The sequence below is a fragment of the Ostrea edulis genome, chromosome 10 (genome assembly GCF_947568905.1).
Source record: "Ostrea edulis chromosome 10, xbOstEdul1.1, whole genome shotgun sequence".
In the NCBI taxonomy this organism is placed as follows: Eukaryota; Metazoa; Mollusca; class Bivalvia; order Ostreida; family Ostreidae; genus Ostrea; species Ostrea edulis.
In genome coordinates, this window is record NC_079173.1 from 6755114 (window position 1) to 6773379 (window position 18266).

The following is an 18266-nucleotide window of genomic DNA, read 5'->3' on the forward strand; positions in this document are numbered from 1 at the left end:
TTTACACAGTGCACCTAATAAATCAACATTTATATCATTAAATCCTCCACTTCATTTACACAGTGCACCTAACAAATCAACATTTATATTAATCCTTCACTTCATTAACACAGTACACCTAACAAATCAACATTTATATTAATCCTCCATTCATTTACACAGTGCACCTAACAAATCAACATTTATATCAAATCCCCCACATCATTTACACAGTGCACCTAACAAATCAACATTTATATTAATCCTTCACTTCATTAACACAGTGCACCTAACAAATCAACATTTATATTAATCCTTCACTTCATTAACACAGTACACCTAACAAATCAACATTTATATTAATCCTCCATTCATTTACACAGTGCACCTAACAAATCAACATTTATATCAAATCCCCCAGGCCACATTTAAAAATATGTTTGTTTCCCCTCTCCCGACCCTAAATTTCAGGGGAAGGTCGGTAGGTAGGTAAAAAGTTTTTTTTTTTTAGCTAGCAGAATTTTATTTATTATGAAATTCCCATAACCATTAACAATGCCCGATACCAAACGTCGTGAAGCACATCATCCATGTTTCCTCATCAAACTCGTATAGTCAGTTCTCGAGTAAATTCTGCTTTGATTGCCACGTTTTGCAATTAGGGAAGGTGTCGATATTTTGGACAGTACTTCATGTATTTTGGAAATGCTCATTATCTAACCACTAAACTTAGGCATTGGACTACATGTATACATATTGGTTGATTCGACGAACATTGGGTTTCATCAGAATTTTCTCTGCTATTTATGCCACATACTAACACTTAAATAAAGTTAGGGAGAATGTTGCAACTATGGACAATGGTGTTAGTTTTGGACACATGGTGTTATAAAATTGGTAAACTCGGTTGCTGTCTTTTATTTATGGTTCACTGACATTTTATGCTTTTGTTTTTGCACATTATCTTAATTTGTATATGATAGTGATTTTGATTATATTTTTAAATGATATCGGTAGATCTAGTTTACCAGAAAACGTTTCAACGGGACTTGATTTTGCCGATCAAACAAAATGGATGCTGACATCAACCAATCAGAGCTGAGTTACACATGTGCATATAATTAGGTGTTTTCCAGTTTGTAAATATAGCATTAGTTCAGAAATAAGTTAAATTGAGAATGCTTCTGATTGACTGTCAAAAATATCGCATCCGTCCGAAATATCAACACTTTCCCCTACTGAAGAACACAACTTGCACACTGGATGCCCCGAATTCTCTTGTTTCCTCGCTTCTCGTATAGACAACATTTCTCCATCTCGATCTTGCAGATCACTAGTCCGAATTGCGAGCCGAATTCAATGTTAAACTCACTTGTAACTAATCAATGAAACAATCATGATTCTTGTACTTATTAATATCGATTAAAAGAAAATATCAATCCAAAATTCGATATTAAACAGAAACCAACAGTTGTAGTCAACCGAATTTTCACTGACATTTGAGCAAACGAGTCTCGTGACTCAAAACAAAGCTCAACAGTTTGATAAAATGTTTTCAAGAGACTGTTTATGTGATGAAAGAACCCATAAAATCGATATTAGTAAGTACAAGAAGAATCGTTTTATTGATTAGTTATGAGCTTAAAATTGAATTCGGCTTGTAAGTATTTGAAATCAGCCAGAGAATGCCGCCTCCAGCTGGAGGCGGCGAAATTTCTAGATTTCAGATCAGAACACTTCCTGTATTCGTATTATTATTTTTTAATTTTGGATCGAAACCAAAGAAGATATAGAAAATTTTTGTCATTATAAAATACTGATCTGCACCAGAAACGACCTTGAAATTTTCTTAAAATTAAAAAAAAAAACTTCACCAGAATGGCATAATAAAAACTTATGGGTCGGTGTGAATTTTCAGACTCGGTCGGGCGAGGGGAAACAAACAATATTTTTATTCTGGCCCCACATCATTTACACAGTGCACCTAACAAATCAACATTTATATTAATCCTTCACTTCATTAACACAGTGCACCTAATAAATCAACATTTATATAAATCCTTCACTTCATTAGCACAGCAGTGCACCTAACAAATCAACATTTATATTAATCCTTCACTTCATTAACACAGTGCACCTAACAAATTAACATTTATATAAATCCTTCACTTCATTAACACAGTACACCTAACAAATCAACATTTATATTGAATCCAAAATCACATGACATTTTGTCAGGCATGATCCCGATCTGTTCAAATTTCAAGAAAATGTCAAATATCAAGACTTACCACAAGAGCTGGAATCATGGGTCTCTCTATTGGGGCAAAGTCCCCGATAATTCCCTAGTTAATGAACAAGAAAAAAGTCATTAAACTGAAACAAAACATTTTAACACATCCCCCCCTCCCCAACATTTCATATATATATATATCTCTCTGTAATTCACTACAATCAATATCAGTAAAATGGGCTTCTTTTTAAAAAAAAATTCTGTCTTAAGATACGTCAGCAGAAATCCCGCTCTGTACGTATGATCAACACTCGAGACCTAGCTTGACAACAGTACTCACCCCAATAGCTTTGTTACCACTGGGAGTACCAGGGGCTAGGGGTATACAGGGCAAGGGGAGCTTATCCTTACAGTCAGGGTGACATGTGGACCTGCAGTCTACAAACAACACAACATAATAGAATCTCAGCAGCTGTAAAATTCAACAACTATTCATGTACATAATAGAATCTCAGCAGCTATAAAATTCAACAACTATTCATGTACATAATAGAATCTCAGCAGCTATAAAATTCAACAACTATTCATGTACATTTGTACATTACAAATAAAAAGAATAATAACATACAAATACCTTACAGTGCTGTAAACTAGTGATCTGATACTTAGCTGAAAATATATTGAAACTAGGCCTGTCCTAATAATACTTGTCTGTGTACCTCCTGCAGGGCTCATTTATAATATTGGGAACATTTGAAATAAAGTACAGCTAAAGACCTGAGAGACAAAAGTTTCAACATGATTCACTTAAATACAACAGGCTCCATTCAATTCCTGTGACCATGAGTGTTTTTTATATCAACATTTATGGTTTAAAAAGGAGAAAGAGTAAATCTAAGTAACCTTATAACTCTACTTGTTCAACGACTTAATACTAAATTTAACTAAGTAAAACATTTGCTAAGTTCAATGTCAGGGGTCTAGAATTATGCTTTCCTATTGCCTGGGGTAGGTGTAATGTCGTCGCGGGAAACAGACCTAGAGTGATAAACTTACCCGCACAGGAAAGTAATAAATTTTGGAATGAATGTTTATTCAGATCAAGTAAACTTAATACTGACCATGTTAGATTATCAATACAAGACTGTCACATCTTGTTAGTTTATCTACGCAAGTACGCATTTCACTACCGGTAGTAACATTGCTTATCTAATATCAAAACCAATCCGGATAACCCGCAGAATTCTGGAATGACCTCTGGTACACAACAGTGTGAATGTGATTACTTTGTTTCTAGTTGTGATGAAATGACTTGATATTTCAGCAGAATAAAATTTACAAACAATTTTCAATCCCCGATAAGGATTGCTAAGTTGGGTTCAGATGCAGAGGATTATGATCCCTCTGATGACATAAAAATGTGACTTGTCATCTGGGGGACCAAGCAAGTAAAGGGCCACACAATTAGTCCAGCTCCCTCTTCTTTACCAAGAGAGACCAAACTTAATGAAATAGAGCCCTGGGAGAAATGATCATGAAACTACATACCAAATAAAGCAGTTCATCACATTTGCATTGCCTTTTTATTTTTGGGCAAGTGAATTTTTAACTTGGGCAAGTGGATTTCTAGGTAGTACTTGCCCATGGGCAAGTGATTGCAAAAATGAATTCTAGACCCCTGATGACTTTATAACTTTCTTAAAATTGATCTGAAATGGACAAACTTTATATTTCATTTTATTCATTTTGATATGTCAGATCTTTGTTTCATATAATTTAAAATACCTACATATAAGAGAATAGTATAGAGAATTAGTATAGAGAATTTACAAGAATGTTATATATACTGTGTACTTGATTTTTTTCCAGATCAATTCTTACCTTTACATTTCATTGCTAGTTTACCAAACTTAATCCTCTTTCCACACTGCAAAATAAACAAACAAACTATAGGGTCGAAATAAACCGATAAACTGTAGGATCGAAATAAACTGATATCTTATTACTACAGTAGTCGGATCACGTCGAGTTGACAGGCGCGGATCATCAGATCACACGAGACGCGAAGCATCGAGTTTGATCTGATGATCCACATCTGTCAACAAGACGTTGATCAAACTCTTTGGATCAAGTTACTGTAGTAATGATAAATCTATTATATATCCCATTATTTATTTTTAAATCCACATTTATAGGATAGTAAATGTAATATAAAAAATCAATATATGCACTCAGGGGTGCATGAGCCGAGTTGCATGGGATACATTGTAAAGTCAGGAATGATGTGGCATATTTATAATTGTGAAGAACTAATTTCAGTTTTAAACTTTTCAAGTTACTGTCCAGAAACCATATTTGTCTAAAGTTTTCAATCTATTTTCAGACACTCTGACCTTGACCTTTTTTCTCCAAAATCAATAGGGGCCTTGCTTTGCTGGTATCCGGGGCTATAGGATCGAAATAAAACGATAAATTATCGGTACATAACTCTGGTTTAATGATACTTACCTGTACACAACTCTAGTTTAATGATACTTACCTGTACACAACTCTGGTCTGATGATACTTACCGGTACACAACTCTGGTTTAATGATACTTACCGGTACACAACTCTCTGGTTTAATGATACTTACCGGTACACAACTCTGGTTTAATGATACTTACCTGTACACAACTCTAGTTTAATGATACTTACCTGTACACAACTCTGGTCTGATGATACTTACCGGTACACAACTCTGGTTTAATGATACTTACCGGTACACAACTCTCTGGTTTAATGATACTTACCGGTACACAACTCTGGTTTAATGATACTTACCTGTACACAACTCTGGTCTGATGATACTTACCGGTACACAACTCTGGTTTAATGATACTTACCGGTACACAACTCTCTGGTTTAATGATACTTACCGGTGCACAACTCTCTGGTTTAATGATACTTACCGGTGCACAACTCTCTGGTTTAATGATACTTACCGGTACACAACTCTGGTTTGATGATACTTACCGGTACACAACTCTCTGGTTTAATGATACTTACCGGTGCACAACTCTCTGGTTTAATGATACTTACCGGTGCACAACTCTCTGGTTTAATGATACTTACAGGTACACAACTCTCTGGTTTAATGATACTTACCGGTACACAACTCTCTGGTTTGATGATAGTTTTGGACATGAATACATGGACTCGGTTCAAACCTCGACCGGCAGAGTTGGCTTTACGCAAAATGGGTGCTCTGTAAAATAAAATTATTTCTATCATTCCATCACTTTCATTGACACCCCTCCCCCCTCTCAACATGTTACATGGAACACAAATTTATGAATGAAAAGTGGTAATCATGACAATTCAAAATGTGATTAAAAGATCTAAACACAAGATCACAAAGACTACTGCTGAATATTGAGATTAGGCGGTTTTGAAATTTTCCGTTTTATACATACTCCAATGGGGTGGTTTTGAGAATTCCCCGGGACTTCCGTCTTTTGTTGTTATTATTTCTGGGCGTGGCATAGTATGAATCCTCTGACTCGGGTTCACTGTCTGTTACAAAAAGTACACAGAATATAACATCATGTGACCTCTGAACTTATCACACAGAATATAACATCATGTGACCTCTGAACTTATCACACAGAATATAACATCATGTGACCTCTGAACTTGTCACACAGAATATAACATCATGTGACCTCTGAACTTATCACACAGAATATAACATCATGTGACCTCTGAACTTATCACACAGATACAACAAACTTTATTTGCAGTGAATTTAGAGACCAGTGCATTCAAGGGTTAATTCTTTGCCTGGCAAAGACCCTTGAAATACTGTACCTGCATCTCTGTCTGGGGCAGCAACGTGTTTGTCTAAGGCTGGCTCACTGAAGCTCTTGTTAAGAGTTTTAACCGTTTTGACCTCTGTCTCTGCAGCAACAGGTGCTCCATCTGCTCCGATGGTCACAGTTGTCGTGGTGATAATAGAATTGTCTTTCTACAACAATTAAGCAAATAATCGCTTTCATTTGCAAGCAAAGAATATGGATAAGTACTTTTGAAAAAGTAAAAGCTACAAGATGAACATCATTTCATTCATTTTGCCCTCCGATTTACACGATCTGTATCAAATATCTGGACAAGGCAGTTTTCTATGGTAAATCTGACTTTACCTCATCACCACTTCTTCTCTTTTTGGGAAATTCCTCCTCCATTGGAGGGGCTGAGGGTCGCTTAAACTTGCGTCCACTTCTGAGGTAGGTCGTGTGAAGGTCATCTTCTGTCTTATCGTATTCATCATCTGACAACATGGAATGGGCTGACTCGTTGATTGTCCTTAGTCTGTAAAACATAAAATACACTTTTCAGGTTTTAAACTATCATGAAGCGCAAAGTGTAACTGAAACGGCTTCTTCTGTGTGGTGGTTGTGGTTGTGGGGGGGGGGGGGGGGGGGGTCAATTTAGAAATCACCAAGCTCCTAACTCAATATTTCAAAATTCGAACAATCAATAGAAAAAAATATATATCAGGTCAAAACTACAGTGAAGTATCTTAATCAATTCTTTTAGTAAATCTATTTTGTAATAACAATTTATCAAATCCACACCATGCTCAATCAAAGAGAAATCAGTGTCATGATAATGCTTGACTCTTCTTGCATAAAGTAATGGAAACAAATCAGTCTGTGACATGAAAAAGCAGTACACCAAAACAGGACCATAATAGTATCCAATAATTATAACTTGGATTGTTTGTCAATTTGGTGATCTGTGTTGAAATTTACTCACCATTTCAATTTGGGGTTGAGGTTGGGGGTCACATTCTTACCAGCTTTAAAGGGACTGGTTCACGATTTTTGATAAAAATGTTTTTCATTTTTTATGTTAAACATTGAAAATATAACTCAATATCTAATGTTGACAGCCAAAATTTTGAAAATTGCAAGAATAAAAGCAATATTTCAGCCTTAAATCTGTGTTATGTAAACAGACTTGAGTCTTTTTATGTGCATACAAACAAACAAGTGAAATATTGATTTCTTAAGGAGGTATGCTACACCAGAGAAATTTGATGTAGATGAAAAGTGGCGGATATGTACAACAATATTTTGAAGTTGAAAATTTGCAAATTTGCTTCATTTTGTCAAAAAATACAGTTTTAGTAGAAGGTAATCTGAAAAAAATTTAAAACCCCTGCTGGACTCGAACCTGCGATCTACAGTTCAGCAGTCGGTATTCTAACCCACTGAGCTACTCGGCTAGGTAAATAAATAGAAAAGGAAAAGTCAAATATTACTGATATCGATTTTGTCATCCATTTTTCTAAAGGAAGTCAGCCATTATGACGATGTAGAGTACTACCTTAATTTTGCATAGTCACAAATTTTTATTTTTAGATAACACGTTTTACCCCAAAAACGCTTGAAATATGCAACATATAATAAATTTAGATTGAAAGCCATTTCTTTGGAAAATTTCGTAAACAATAACATACCACAATCTTTGTTTACAAAACAAATTATATACTCTCTCAATTGAGCTTCTGTGATAATGTATAACCTTCATTTTTATGTGAAATCTTTTAAACACATTAGACGGTAGATTATGATCATTAAAAGTGATAAAGAAAACTTTGAGGAAAATCGTGAATCAGTCCCTTTAAACACTAACTTATGTTGTACTGAGAGATTCAGGTGTAGTGACTAACACTCATCCCCCACATCTGCACTTGCATATGAACAGAGAATTGAGGGGGGGGGGGGGGGGGGGGGTACTGGAGGTGCACTACAACCTGTGTGAAGAAACTTTATGGAATGCATCCATCTAATATGAGGCCCTCGGATTTTCTTAGTGAGGAACTACCTGTACTGATTCACTGATAAGCATAACAGCAGTATATAGTCTATTTAAACATTGATGAAATGAAACCCACACTATACTAAAAGGCTACATTCTCAAAATATGCATGGAAAACTCAGCTAAACTGACATTCAAAATATCAATGATTATAAAAAAAAAAAAAAAAAAAAAATCCATGCATATTCAATAAATATATGCTATATACATGCATGTTTATGTATTTCACATGTATACTACACTATTGAAAAAAAACACCCTATTTTTAGTCTGTTGATATGGTAACGTACAAATGTAGATTTTTTGATAAGCATGCATTATGAGTACAAAATTACTTCAGTTAAAGACATGCTCAATATTGCACATTTATTCGGTAATGTGGTCACCCACTCGGACACGTGGGTTTCCTCTAATCAATTATTACTTCAAGCAAATATTGGAGCTGATGAGAAGCATTCATGCAATTTTCATAACATGTTTGTTAAATGTCAAAAATAAACTTTAAACTCATTCAGTCTTGCTGATAAGAATAACTCATATTTTTGGTCCCTGTTTTCACCGTGACAACTATATTGGCTCCTATATCCAACTGCATACAAATCTTTGATTGGCTAAATCTTTCCTTCTAACTATACAGACCGATAAAATATAAAACGTGTACGAGATATAATTTGTTGTGTTCTGACTTACATGTATTAGAAATAGAAATAGGATTGTGTGAAGCGTGGTTGCCGACAACAATTAATAATGGTGAACACCTAGCAGGAAATCTTACAAGATGATAGTGATGGTAAATTCGAGGATTTTAATAAGGCTAAACCTAGCAGACAGGGAAAAAAAAGAAGAAAATAAAGATTATGTTGGAAATCTTGCATTAGATGATGCTTTAAAACATCGACAAGACCCTGAATTATTGGGAATCAAATCCGAATAGGACCAATACTCAGAGATAATGAATGATGCTACATTGTGAATTAGAAACAGAGATTACAAAGTGTGTTTGTGAAACACTGACGTCCACGTAAAACAGCAAAGTAAACAGCAGGGCTTGAAGCTAACTTTTTATGTCACCAGTCCATTCAGACTGATGGGGCATAATTTCAACCAGTCCGCAGAAAATTTTACCAGTCCAACAGAGTTTTCCAGAAATAATTAAACATATTTCGTTAATGTTATTAAAATGAAATTTAACTCAATATGCCTCAGACAATATTGTAACGTCACTTAAATGTGGGATTTATATTTACGAATCAGATTCGTCTGATATCTACAGATTGAAGCATCGATGCCAAATGTGTGTATAAAATTTCATAAGTATATTTTCCAAAATGATGCTTTAGAAAATTAACCAGTCCCATCGGACTGACTAAAACAAATGCCATTCAGTCCGCCATACTTTTAACCAGTCACAGACTGACGGGCATGTTAATTTCGAGCCCTGAACAGTGATGTCATCACAACAAAGCCCTGCAACCAACTGTTCAAACGTTATGGCCAAAGTTTTTCAAAAGTAGATCAAAACCCAAGGTCAAATTCATGAATTTTGCTACCTAAAGAAAGGTCATGTCAAAAGAAAGCCATACTACCATCCATTCAAAAGTTATGGCCAAGGTGAAAGATTTTACAGACGGACAAACCTACCAAAAACTATATGCCCTTGAATCTATGATTGGGGGGCGGGGGGCATAAAAATTTATAATGTAGATAATAGGAACTAATCCTCTTTCAAACCTCAAAATATGTGCGAGATCTACACATTGATAAGGAAGAGGTGACTGTTTATTTAATCTTTATAAAATCCCCATCAGCAGCAGGATGCGAGATTAGAATTTGTTTGGGGCACAGGCTGCAAATCACTTTTGGAGCTGAATGAGTATAAAAGCAAATTCAAAAATTCAGCAGGTGTATTGATACATAACATTATCTGCTCTTAATAAAACAGCATGCTGACACTACCTCTTTCCTTCTCTGTGAGCAGTTTCTGATTTCCTGCAACATGGATTTAAAATTTCATTCTGTGGTTTACAACTGGTAGACCAGGCTACATTTACATTCGCTGTAGTTGCGCGTATCTCTGGGAAAGATTTATGGAAAAAAAGTTTTGTTGATACCTAATTACATTCATATATCTTCCGAATGCTGACCTAACTGAGGTATTTTGGCTATCTTCCGATAACATGCACACACGCAAAGTAGTTTTCCCTCAAAACATTGTCAAAAAATAATTTTCATATGTACATATCTATTTCTTATAATAAAAGTAGTTTAAGCAGTTACAGAAAATTTTACTTGTCAATGGGGACGAGTGCATTTTAACCTCCACTCCTCCCATGCCAATTTGAACTCGTCCTGAATCCTGATAATTTAATGTAAAGTTCAGTCTTAATGATAAAAACAAACCCACTGTACTTATGTAATCAATTAATTTCATGCTAATAGCATGACCTCACCACGAAAACAAGTAGAGTACACCCCTAGCATACAAGACACATTCCCGTTACCGCCCCAAATGAAGGTCCTAGGCCTCATAGTGTGAAAAATATAATTTGGATACTTTTAGTTAACCCCCCCCCCCCCCCCCCCCCCCCCCGGACGCATCAATTGACCACCAAGTTTGATAGTCCTGGGCCTCATAGTGAATAAGATATGATCTGGACACAACAAAGCTAACAGACAGACAAGCCTATATCATAATATGGACCGCCAAAAGACAGGCATACATAGAAATGAAGCCACAGCATCATGAGCTTTAATGCATTTATCATCTGATAATGTAGTAATACTCCAAGAACTTCAATATTTCTCCTCTACGCGGTGACTCCCTACCTTGAGAGGGTCTCCTTACCTTTTAGAGGGGGATCACTCTAGATGTGATCTGTGGGTGGTACTAAGCGTGACTTTCTTCCTTGAGAGGGTTTCCTTACCTTTTAGAGGGAGATCCCTCTAGATGCGATCTGTGGGTGGTACTAAGCATGAACAGTTTCTCTCTATCTTGCTCGTTCAGTGTTCCTCGGCCATTGCGGTCATTCAAAAGCTCTCTGATCAACCCTATCTGCCGCTCCTAAAAGGTAAAATCAATACAAATTCTAAACTTATACAATTTTACACAAATTAAATGTGTCGACACTAAAATTCTTTAACACTCCCCTACCGGAGGCAAAAATTATTGGACCGCAACAATATTCGAAGTTCATTATGAGACCAAGGTTATGGTAAAAGGGAAGATTGGTAAACCAAGATAGGAATATTAATGGTTGGAAATCAACTACTATTCAGGTACAAAGACTAGACCAGGAAAACTTCAAAATCAATCTGTAACTTGTTATGGCAAAGCAATCATCATGATGTACTGAATATCAAATGAATATCTGCAAGCACATTAAAATAAAGTGCATCGCCACAGCACATGATACGCCTGTCAATCATTATTTAATTATCACAAAACAGAGAAGAGTGGATGAAAGAAAATCATGTCAAACTTTAATAGTAAAAAGATCTAAAATGATTTTTCCATTCATAATGCTATATGTACTTCTCTCTGCTGTAGTTTTTTAATGAAAACAAATAGTGCATTTTTATATTTTTTCAACTGGTAGTTTTGGATTTAAACAAATGCCAAATCTGCAGCTTTGCTCATTGTATATCTTTTTATTGCCACATCTTAATAAAACATCAAATTACTTATCATTAAAATATGCCTATATACATATTGCAACCATCTGCTCATCTTACTCAGAAATGACACTCTGCATGTTGGTTGCTAAGACAAAAAAAAAATTAAAAAATTACATTGTACAATGTCAAATTAATTTTGATAACTTCATTTTGAAAATAAAGGCTAGCCACCAAGACAGATCACTACTAATTAAGAGGCTTAGATTCCTTCTGCCCAATTCCCTAGAGGTATAGTTAATACCTGCTTGATCAGAGATGCTCTACCAGAAGTGATTAAGACAGTCTTCTTACACTAAACCCATTAATTAATCTTATCAAAATGCCCTTTGCATGCTAACCCCATGGGACAAGTGGAATATTTCTCTTGTTACTGTTAGAAACAAAAGAAACATTATAAAGGCTTAAAAAACTGTACAGTATATCTTAAAAAATATGTATTTTCTTGATGTAACATTTTTGAATAAGGTTACTAAAAAATCATTAGATCAGAAGGGATTGTACCCATTAAAACATACACTTTTAAAAAAAAATCACCTTAATTAAATGTCACAGTGACCCTAAAGTAGGGTGTGACACACCTTCTACCTAAGATGCATTATTTGACCAAGTTTGGTGATTCTAGGTTTCATAGTTTTCAAGTTATGAGTCGGACAGGGTTTTGCCATATTTGGTCATACCTCCTTAATTAAAAGTCACAGCGACCTGGTTTTAATGTGCGACACACCTTCTACCCAAGATGCATCATCTGACAAAGTTTGATTATTCTAGGCCTCATAGTATTTAAGTTATGAGCCGGACACGAAAAAGCTAACAGACGGACGGACATGAAGGCCATAACATAATACGTCCCGTCCTAAGACGGGCGTATAAAAATCAACGGACTAATATGAAACTCGAACTTTATCTGTAACTTGTTATGGCAAAGCAATGTACCAAATATCAAATGAATATCTGCAAGCACATTTTAAAAAAGTCAGGAAAACTGATTTGCAGGACTGACTGACAGATGGAGCGCAAACCTAAAGTCCCCTTCTAGGGGACTAATTAACAGCTTTCCTACATCACTACATAATATCACAATTAACAAACAATAGTGAATCCAAATATATTTGCATTCTGACATGAGTAAAAGTCTTTTCACAGAATTCACAAAGATTCCCCTGTTTAAACACACTTTCACACCTACAGTTGCTCTCTAAATCAAGATGGTTGATATAAGCAACTTTATTACATCATTGAAATGCTCTTGGATTAAAAGGCTTACTAGGTCAAACTGTCAGAAACCATGGATGAATATTTTTTTTTGCCATGTATGGAAATGATATTTTAAAGAAATTATATGACTTTGGAGATAGTTTTATTGTGGAACAATTATGTGTTAAAAGCAATGTTTTTTGGAAGGATGTTTTTAATGCTTGGTTTTTTTATTTGAAGACTAGTCAAAATCTTCCAAATATTAAAAATAATTTTTATAATATTCCAGTGTGGTACAATTCTAATATTAGAATTGCGGGAAAACCTGTGTTTTATGAGAAATGGTATGAAAAGGGGATTATACAATCTTCAAGAAGTATGTGTAATGAGATACCATAGCATTATTACTGTAATTTCAAAATATTTAAAATGTCTGTCAATTGATAGACACTCAACCAAACAAAATGTTAATCCATGTATGCCTATATTTTTTGAACCAGTTTTATTACATGAAAGATGTTCTAATATTATTTACAATATTTTAAATGCAAAAGAAGATATCCCAACTTCTATGGGCAAGTGGGAAACTGAACTATCTTCATATGGAGTAGATGATATTTCAGTGCAAGATGTGTTTAAAATTTGTTTCAAAACATCTAGTGATTCTTCTGTTCAGTGGTTACAGTTTAGAATTTTACATAGAATTCTTCCTGTTGGTTATTATTTGAAAAACATTAGTGTTAAAACAAATGATCTCTGTAGATTTTGTACAAGTAATATTGAAACAATAACACATATTTTTACTTCGTGTAATAAGACCCAAACATTGTGGAGTGAGTTAAGTCTTCATATATATAGAAAAATTTCAGAAAGAATTGGTTTTAATGTGTCAAATATAATATTTGGTGAAATTCCACTGTCTTTAAATAATAAAGCTATAAACTTTATAATTATATATGCTAAACAATACATATTTATCTGTTTAATGCAGAATAAAGAACCAAATCTTGTTGGATTACTATGTCACTTAAAAGTTTAAATATCATGTAGAGAAATATGCTGCAATTCAAACATTTAAAATACATAACTTTGATAAAATATGGATGAAGTGGGAAAATATTTTTGCAATTGATTAATTACTACTACATGTACTTGTCATTATTTTTAGTACATGTATTATTGTTATTATTATTACTTTCACTATTGTACAGCAAGTAACCTAAACCACAGGGAGATTGAAGCATGTATGCATGTATGAAAGGTATGTTTGTGTAAGTGTTTGATGTATTGTATGTGACCAAAAAAATAAATAAATTAAAAAAAAAAAAAAAAAAAGATTCCCCTGTTTAAACACACTTTCACACGTACAGTTGCTCTCTAAATTAATGACACACTTTCACACGTACAGTTGCTCTCTAAATTAATGACACACTTTCACACGTACAGTTGCTCTCTAAATTAATGACACACTTTCACACCTACAGGTGCTCTCTACATTAATGTGTTACAGTACCTGTTCCTCGCGTTCGTGTTCTAATATCAGTCGTTTTTCTAGTTCCTCTTCTATCTGCCCTCTAGCGTGTTTAAGTTTCAGGTTTAAGCCGCTGTTTTCTGCTTCTAATCGATGAATTCTCTCCTGAAGGTGTTCCACCTCTACTTCTAAATTGTGCCATTTAACTCGACACTGTTCCTGGTTTCCAACAAATCGTCTAAATTCTGAAAATAAAGCACTTCTTTAAAATTATCATTCTAACGGGGGTGTGTGTCTTATCATGTTAGCAAATACTTAATATACAGTAAAATTAATTCTAAATCATCATTATCATGCTTGTCAATTTTCAAATCACCAAATATACTACATCTCCATATGAGTGAAAAATTCTCAAATGGGACGTTAAACAATTCAATACATAAACAAGACTCATACATTCTAAGTCTGCAATACATAAACAAGACTCATACATTCTAAGTCTGCAATACATAAACAAGACTCATACATTCTAATTCTACAATACATAAACAAGACTCGTACATTTTAAGTCTGCAATACATAAACAAGTCTTGTACATTCTAAGTCTGCAATACATGAACAAGTCTTGTACATTCTAAGTCTGTAATACCTAAACAAGACTCGTACATTTTAAGTCTACAATACATAAACAAGTCTTGTACATTCTAAGTCTGTAATACCTAAACAAGACTCGTACATTTTAAGTCTGCAATACATAAGGATTCTAATCGATTCAACAGTTGGTTAATCTTAAAATAAAGAATTACATAATATTTAATCAATGTAACGCACAAATTCCCAAGGAAGGAAACCCCACCTGTTTCATCTCCTGCCTTTAGAACTCTAGACTTCCTCATAATATCATCATATGCAGCCAACAGTGACAATTTACTCTCCATCTGTAAATACACACATATTGTTACTACTCATCAACTACCTACATCTGTAAATACACAAATTCTTACTACCCATAAACTACCCTTCATCTGCAAATACACATGTATACATACATTATTATTTATAGCTAGTGATGAAACGATTGTTGCAGATGATTGCTTGATTGTTGGTTGTTTAGAGCTCTATGATACTACTAATCGATTACAAAATAAAAGTTGCTGACATCCTGTAAAATAACAGTGTAGTAAAGATCATTGCAACATTTTCCGTAAAAGGTGGCACCTCCTTACCATTTGGGAGCTGTAAGCTTACGCAATGACAAGTTCTGGTAAATGGAAGCTGTACACAGCAAAATTTGAACTCGTAAGTTTTAGTTCTCTTTACACTACGCTATTAAAAATAGAACATGATTAATGGCCAGTCAGTTGTGAAGGTAAACTTTTTTGGTTGCGACATGATTTCATCGAAAAGTGTACAGAGATTAATTCTTATTTTGATACATTACGGGTATATGGGAAGCATTCTATAGTTAAACTGGGTCCATAGGACATTATCACTTTAACAGGTTTGGAACATTTCCCCTATAGCGAGATATTCTCGAATAAACACGATTATCCCTCTTTAACGAGAGAGTAAACATTATCATAAACAAGTGTTTTGGCGTCTTTATTGAAAATTATAATGGCAAATCCCATGCAACGCTGAATATAAAGTGCGACACACATTCAAAATGATGTGAATTGTTTCGATGAGATTGGCAACATAATCAAGAAATTGCATATCAAAGTTGCTGCGTAAGAGGGAAGCAGTCTGAAATCCAATACACATTGTGAGTGTTTTTGTTTTGATTAATTTAATATATTTGCAGAAGTATCAGACATTTCATCACTTTTCTTTTCACGTGAAACACGAAGAGATGTACTCCGTGGGTGTTTTTCGCTGTTGTACGGGATATATTTACTCTCGCTAGAGCCCGGATAATCACGTTTTAGCGAGAATATCTCGGTATAGGGGAAGTGTTCCCTACCTGTTTAATGATAGAACATTAGATCAAGGTGTAACTGCTCAAATGTGTCACTCATTGGGAAAGAATTGTTTAGAACAGAATATACCTGTTTGACAAACGTGCCACAATGAACACAAGTCAGTAAATCGGGAGCTTGCTTTAGAAAATAATTTTTGACATTTTCCATTCTGATCCATTCTAAAGCATTGAAATCTTAACACATTTTTTTTTTATGGTCTTGCATTCATTAGGTCTACAACAAAATGGGATGAACCCCCTCCTGATCATGTTAGCCCCAACTCGAAAGTTTGCTCAACGGATACTTTGGCAGCATACAGATACACGGTCAATGACACTGCACTGTCAAGGCCTTTAAAATCTTCCCAAACCAAGAGCGGAAAATAATCGTTATATTGTGAAAATATCAATTTTTCCTACATACCTTTGGCATCTTTAATACCTAGAAAATACTTCAACTTCAAGTGAGTTTTGAGCACAAATAAAGAATCTGGCAATGACTATTTGTCCATGTTTCCTCACCCCCGCCTATAATTTGAACGACAAGACCAATCATCCAATCATATTCGTCGTCTTTTATTGTGTCGCCATCTATCGGTTAAAAAACTATTAATTCGTACAGCGTTTAGGTTTGAGCGCCAAGGCCCATTTGAGGCATAAGTTGATTTATCATGAAGATGTATTTTTTTAAATATATCTTTTGGATAATCACTCTTTTATTATTTATATATACGAACTTTGTATTCTTTGTATGCCCTCTGGGCCCAAAATTGGATTATTCAGAAGATAGATAAAGAAATAAAATTTACAAGTTCATGGTTAAACAACTTTTCTTAGTAATGAACAGCTATATATCTATATAGTAATGAACAGCTATATATATATATATATATACTTATATATATATATATATATATATATATATATATATGACAAATTTTTCATACAGTCAATGGAATTCATCTTCTACACAGTCGGACTTGCAGACACTACATTTTCTCTCATTTACATGTGTTTGTGTGTAACGTTCAGTTTCAATAGACAAAGAATGAGAACTGATTCTAAAATTTGTGAAACATTGCAAAATGTGAGAAATACGAATAACTGAAAAATATTTTTCTCTACAGAATCTTGTTTTGAATAATGCATAGGTTCGTATAGTTTACCAAATTGTTTGTCTGCATTGTCTGTGGGTGTATATTACACCACTGATATTTAAATCTTTCATATAACTCATTAGTAACAATTGAAACAATATTTTTATCATGTATAGGACAATGTATTTCCAACTTATTCAAAATATAATTAATGCTTCTGATCCAGCTGCTTTTGTTATTATAATATAATACATAGTTTTCTTGTACAGCATTTCTTAATAAGGAATTTACTTTGGAATTTAAAATTCCTCGGCTTGATTTGAGGCTTTTTATGTACACCACAAATATGTTTCAAAAATTTAATGTGCATTTTTTCACAGTACGTTTTGTTAAAGAAGTTTTCCATACAATAATTGGGGCGTTTTACAGAACATGTATCTGTATTTATTGTTCCCCAGATTTCACACGCATAAAGCAGTACAGGTTTTACAGTATGATCATATAAGTGTATCAGGGTATGTATTTTTGGTTTAATAATTCCAAAACACTTGACTAATTTAAAATATGCTTTTAAGGCTTTTTTGTAGAGATCAAACTGGCAATTTGGTGAATGAGCCTGATGAGGGAAAAACGATTCCTAGATACTTATATGACGACACTTGTTTGATAGTATGATTTATATATATATATATATATATATATATATATATATATATATATATATATATATATATATAAACTTCAACTGATTTTTTTATCACTTTTGCAAAATATAATAAGTTTTGTCTTCTTG

The 18266-nt window shown here is 34.1% G+C and overlaps 1 protein-coding gene across 4 annotated transcripts in view; it reads right to left on the bottom strand.

Annotated features, from left to right (window-relative positions):
• LOC125666659 (rac GTPase-activating protein 1-like) overlaps window positions 1-16934 on the bottom strand; it is a 28034-nt gene extending 11100 nt beyond the window's left edge. For 2 of the 4 annotated variants that reach the window (XM_056151763.1, XM_056151762.1), the window contains exons 1-11: window positions 16801-16929; window positions 15273-15354; window positions 14459-14661; window positions 11001-11137; window positions 6393-6561; window positions 6061-6217; window positions 5667-5766; window positions 5359-5458; window positions 4094-4139; window positions 2553-2650; window positions 2271-2324 (exon numbers count right to left, since the gene is read on the bottom strand). In XM_056151763.1, the coding sequence (XP_056007738.1) occupies window positions 2271-2324; window positions 2553-2650; window positions 4094-4139; window positions 5359-5458; window positions 5667-5766; window positions 6061-6217; window positions 6393-6561; window positions 11001-11137; window positions 14459-14661; window positions 15273-15354; window positions 16801-16809 (1155 nt within the window). In that variant the 5' untranslated portion in view covers window positions 16810-16929. Of the gene's footprint in view, window positions 1-2270; window positions 2325-2552; window positions 2651-4093; window positions 4140-5358; window positions 5459-5666; window positions 5767-6060; window positions 6218-6392; window positions 6562-10032; window positions 10066-11000; window positions 11138-14458; window positions 14662-15272; window positions 15355-16800 lie in introns of all 4 variants that reach the window. The other 2 variants (XM_056151760.1, XM_056151761.1) reach the window with 2 other exon arrangements.
• Between the last annotated feature and the right edge of the window lie 1332 nt (window positions 16935-18266).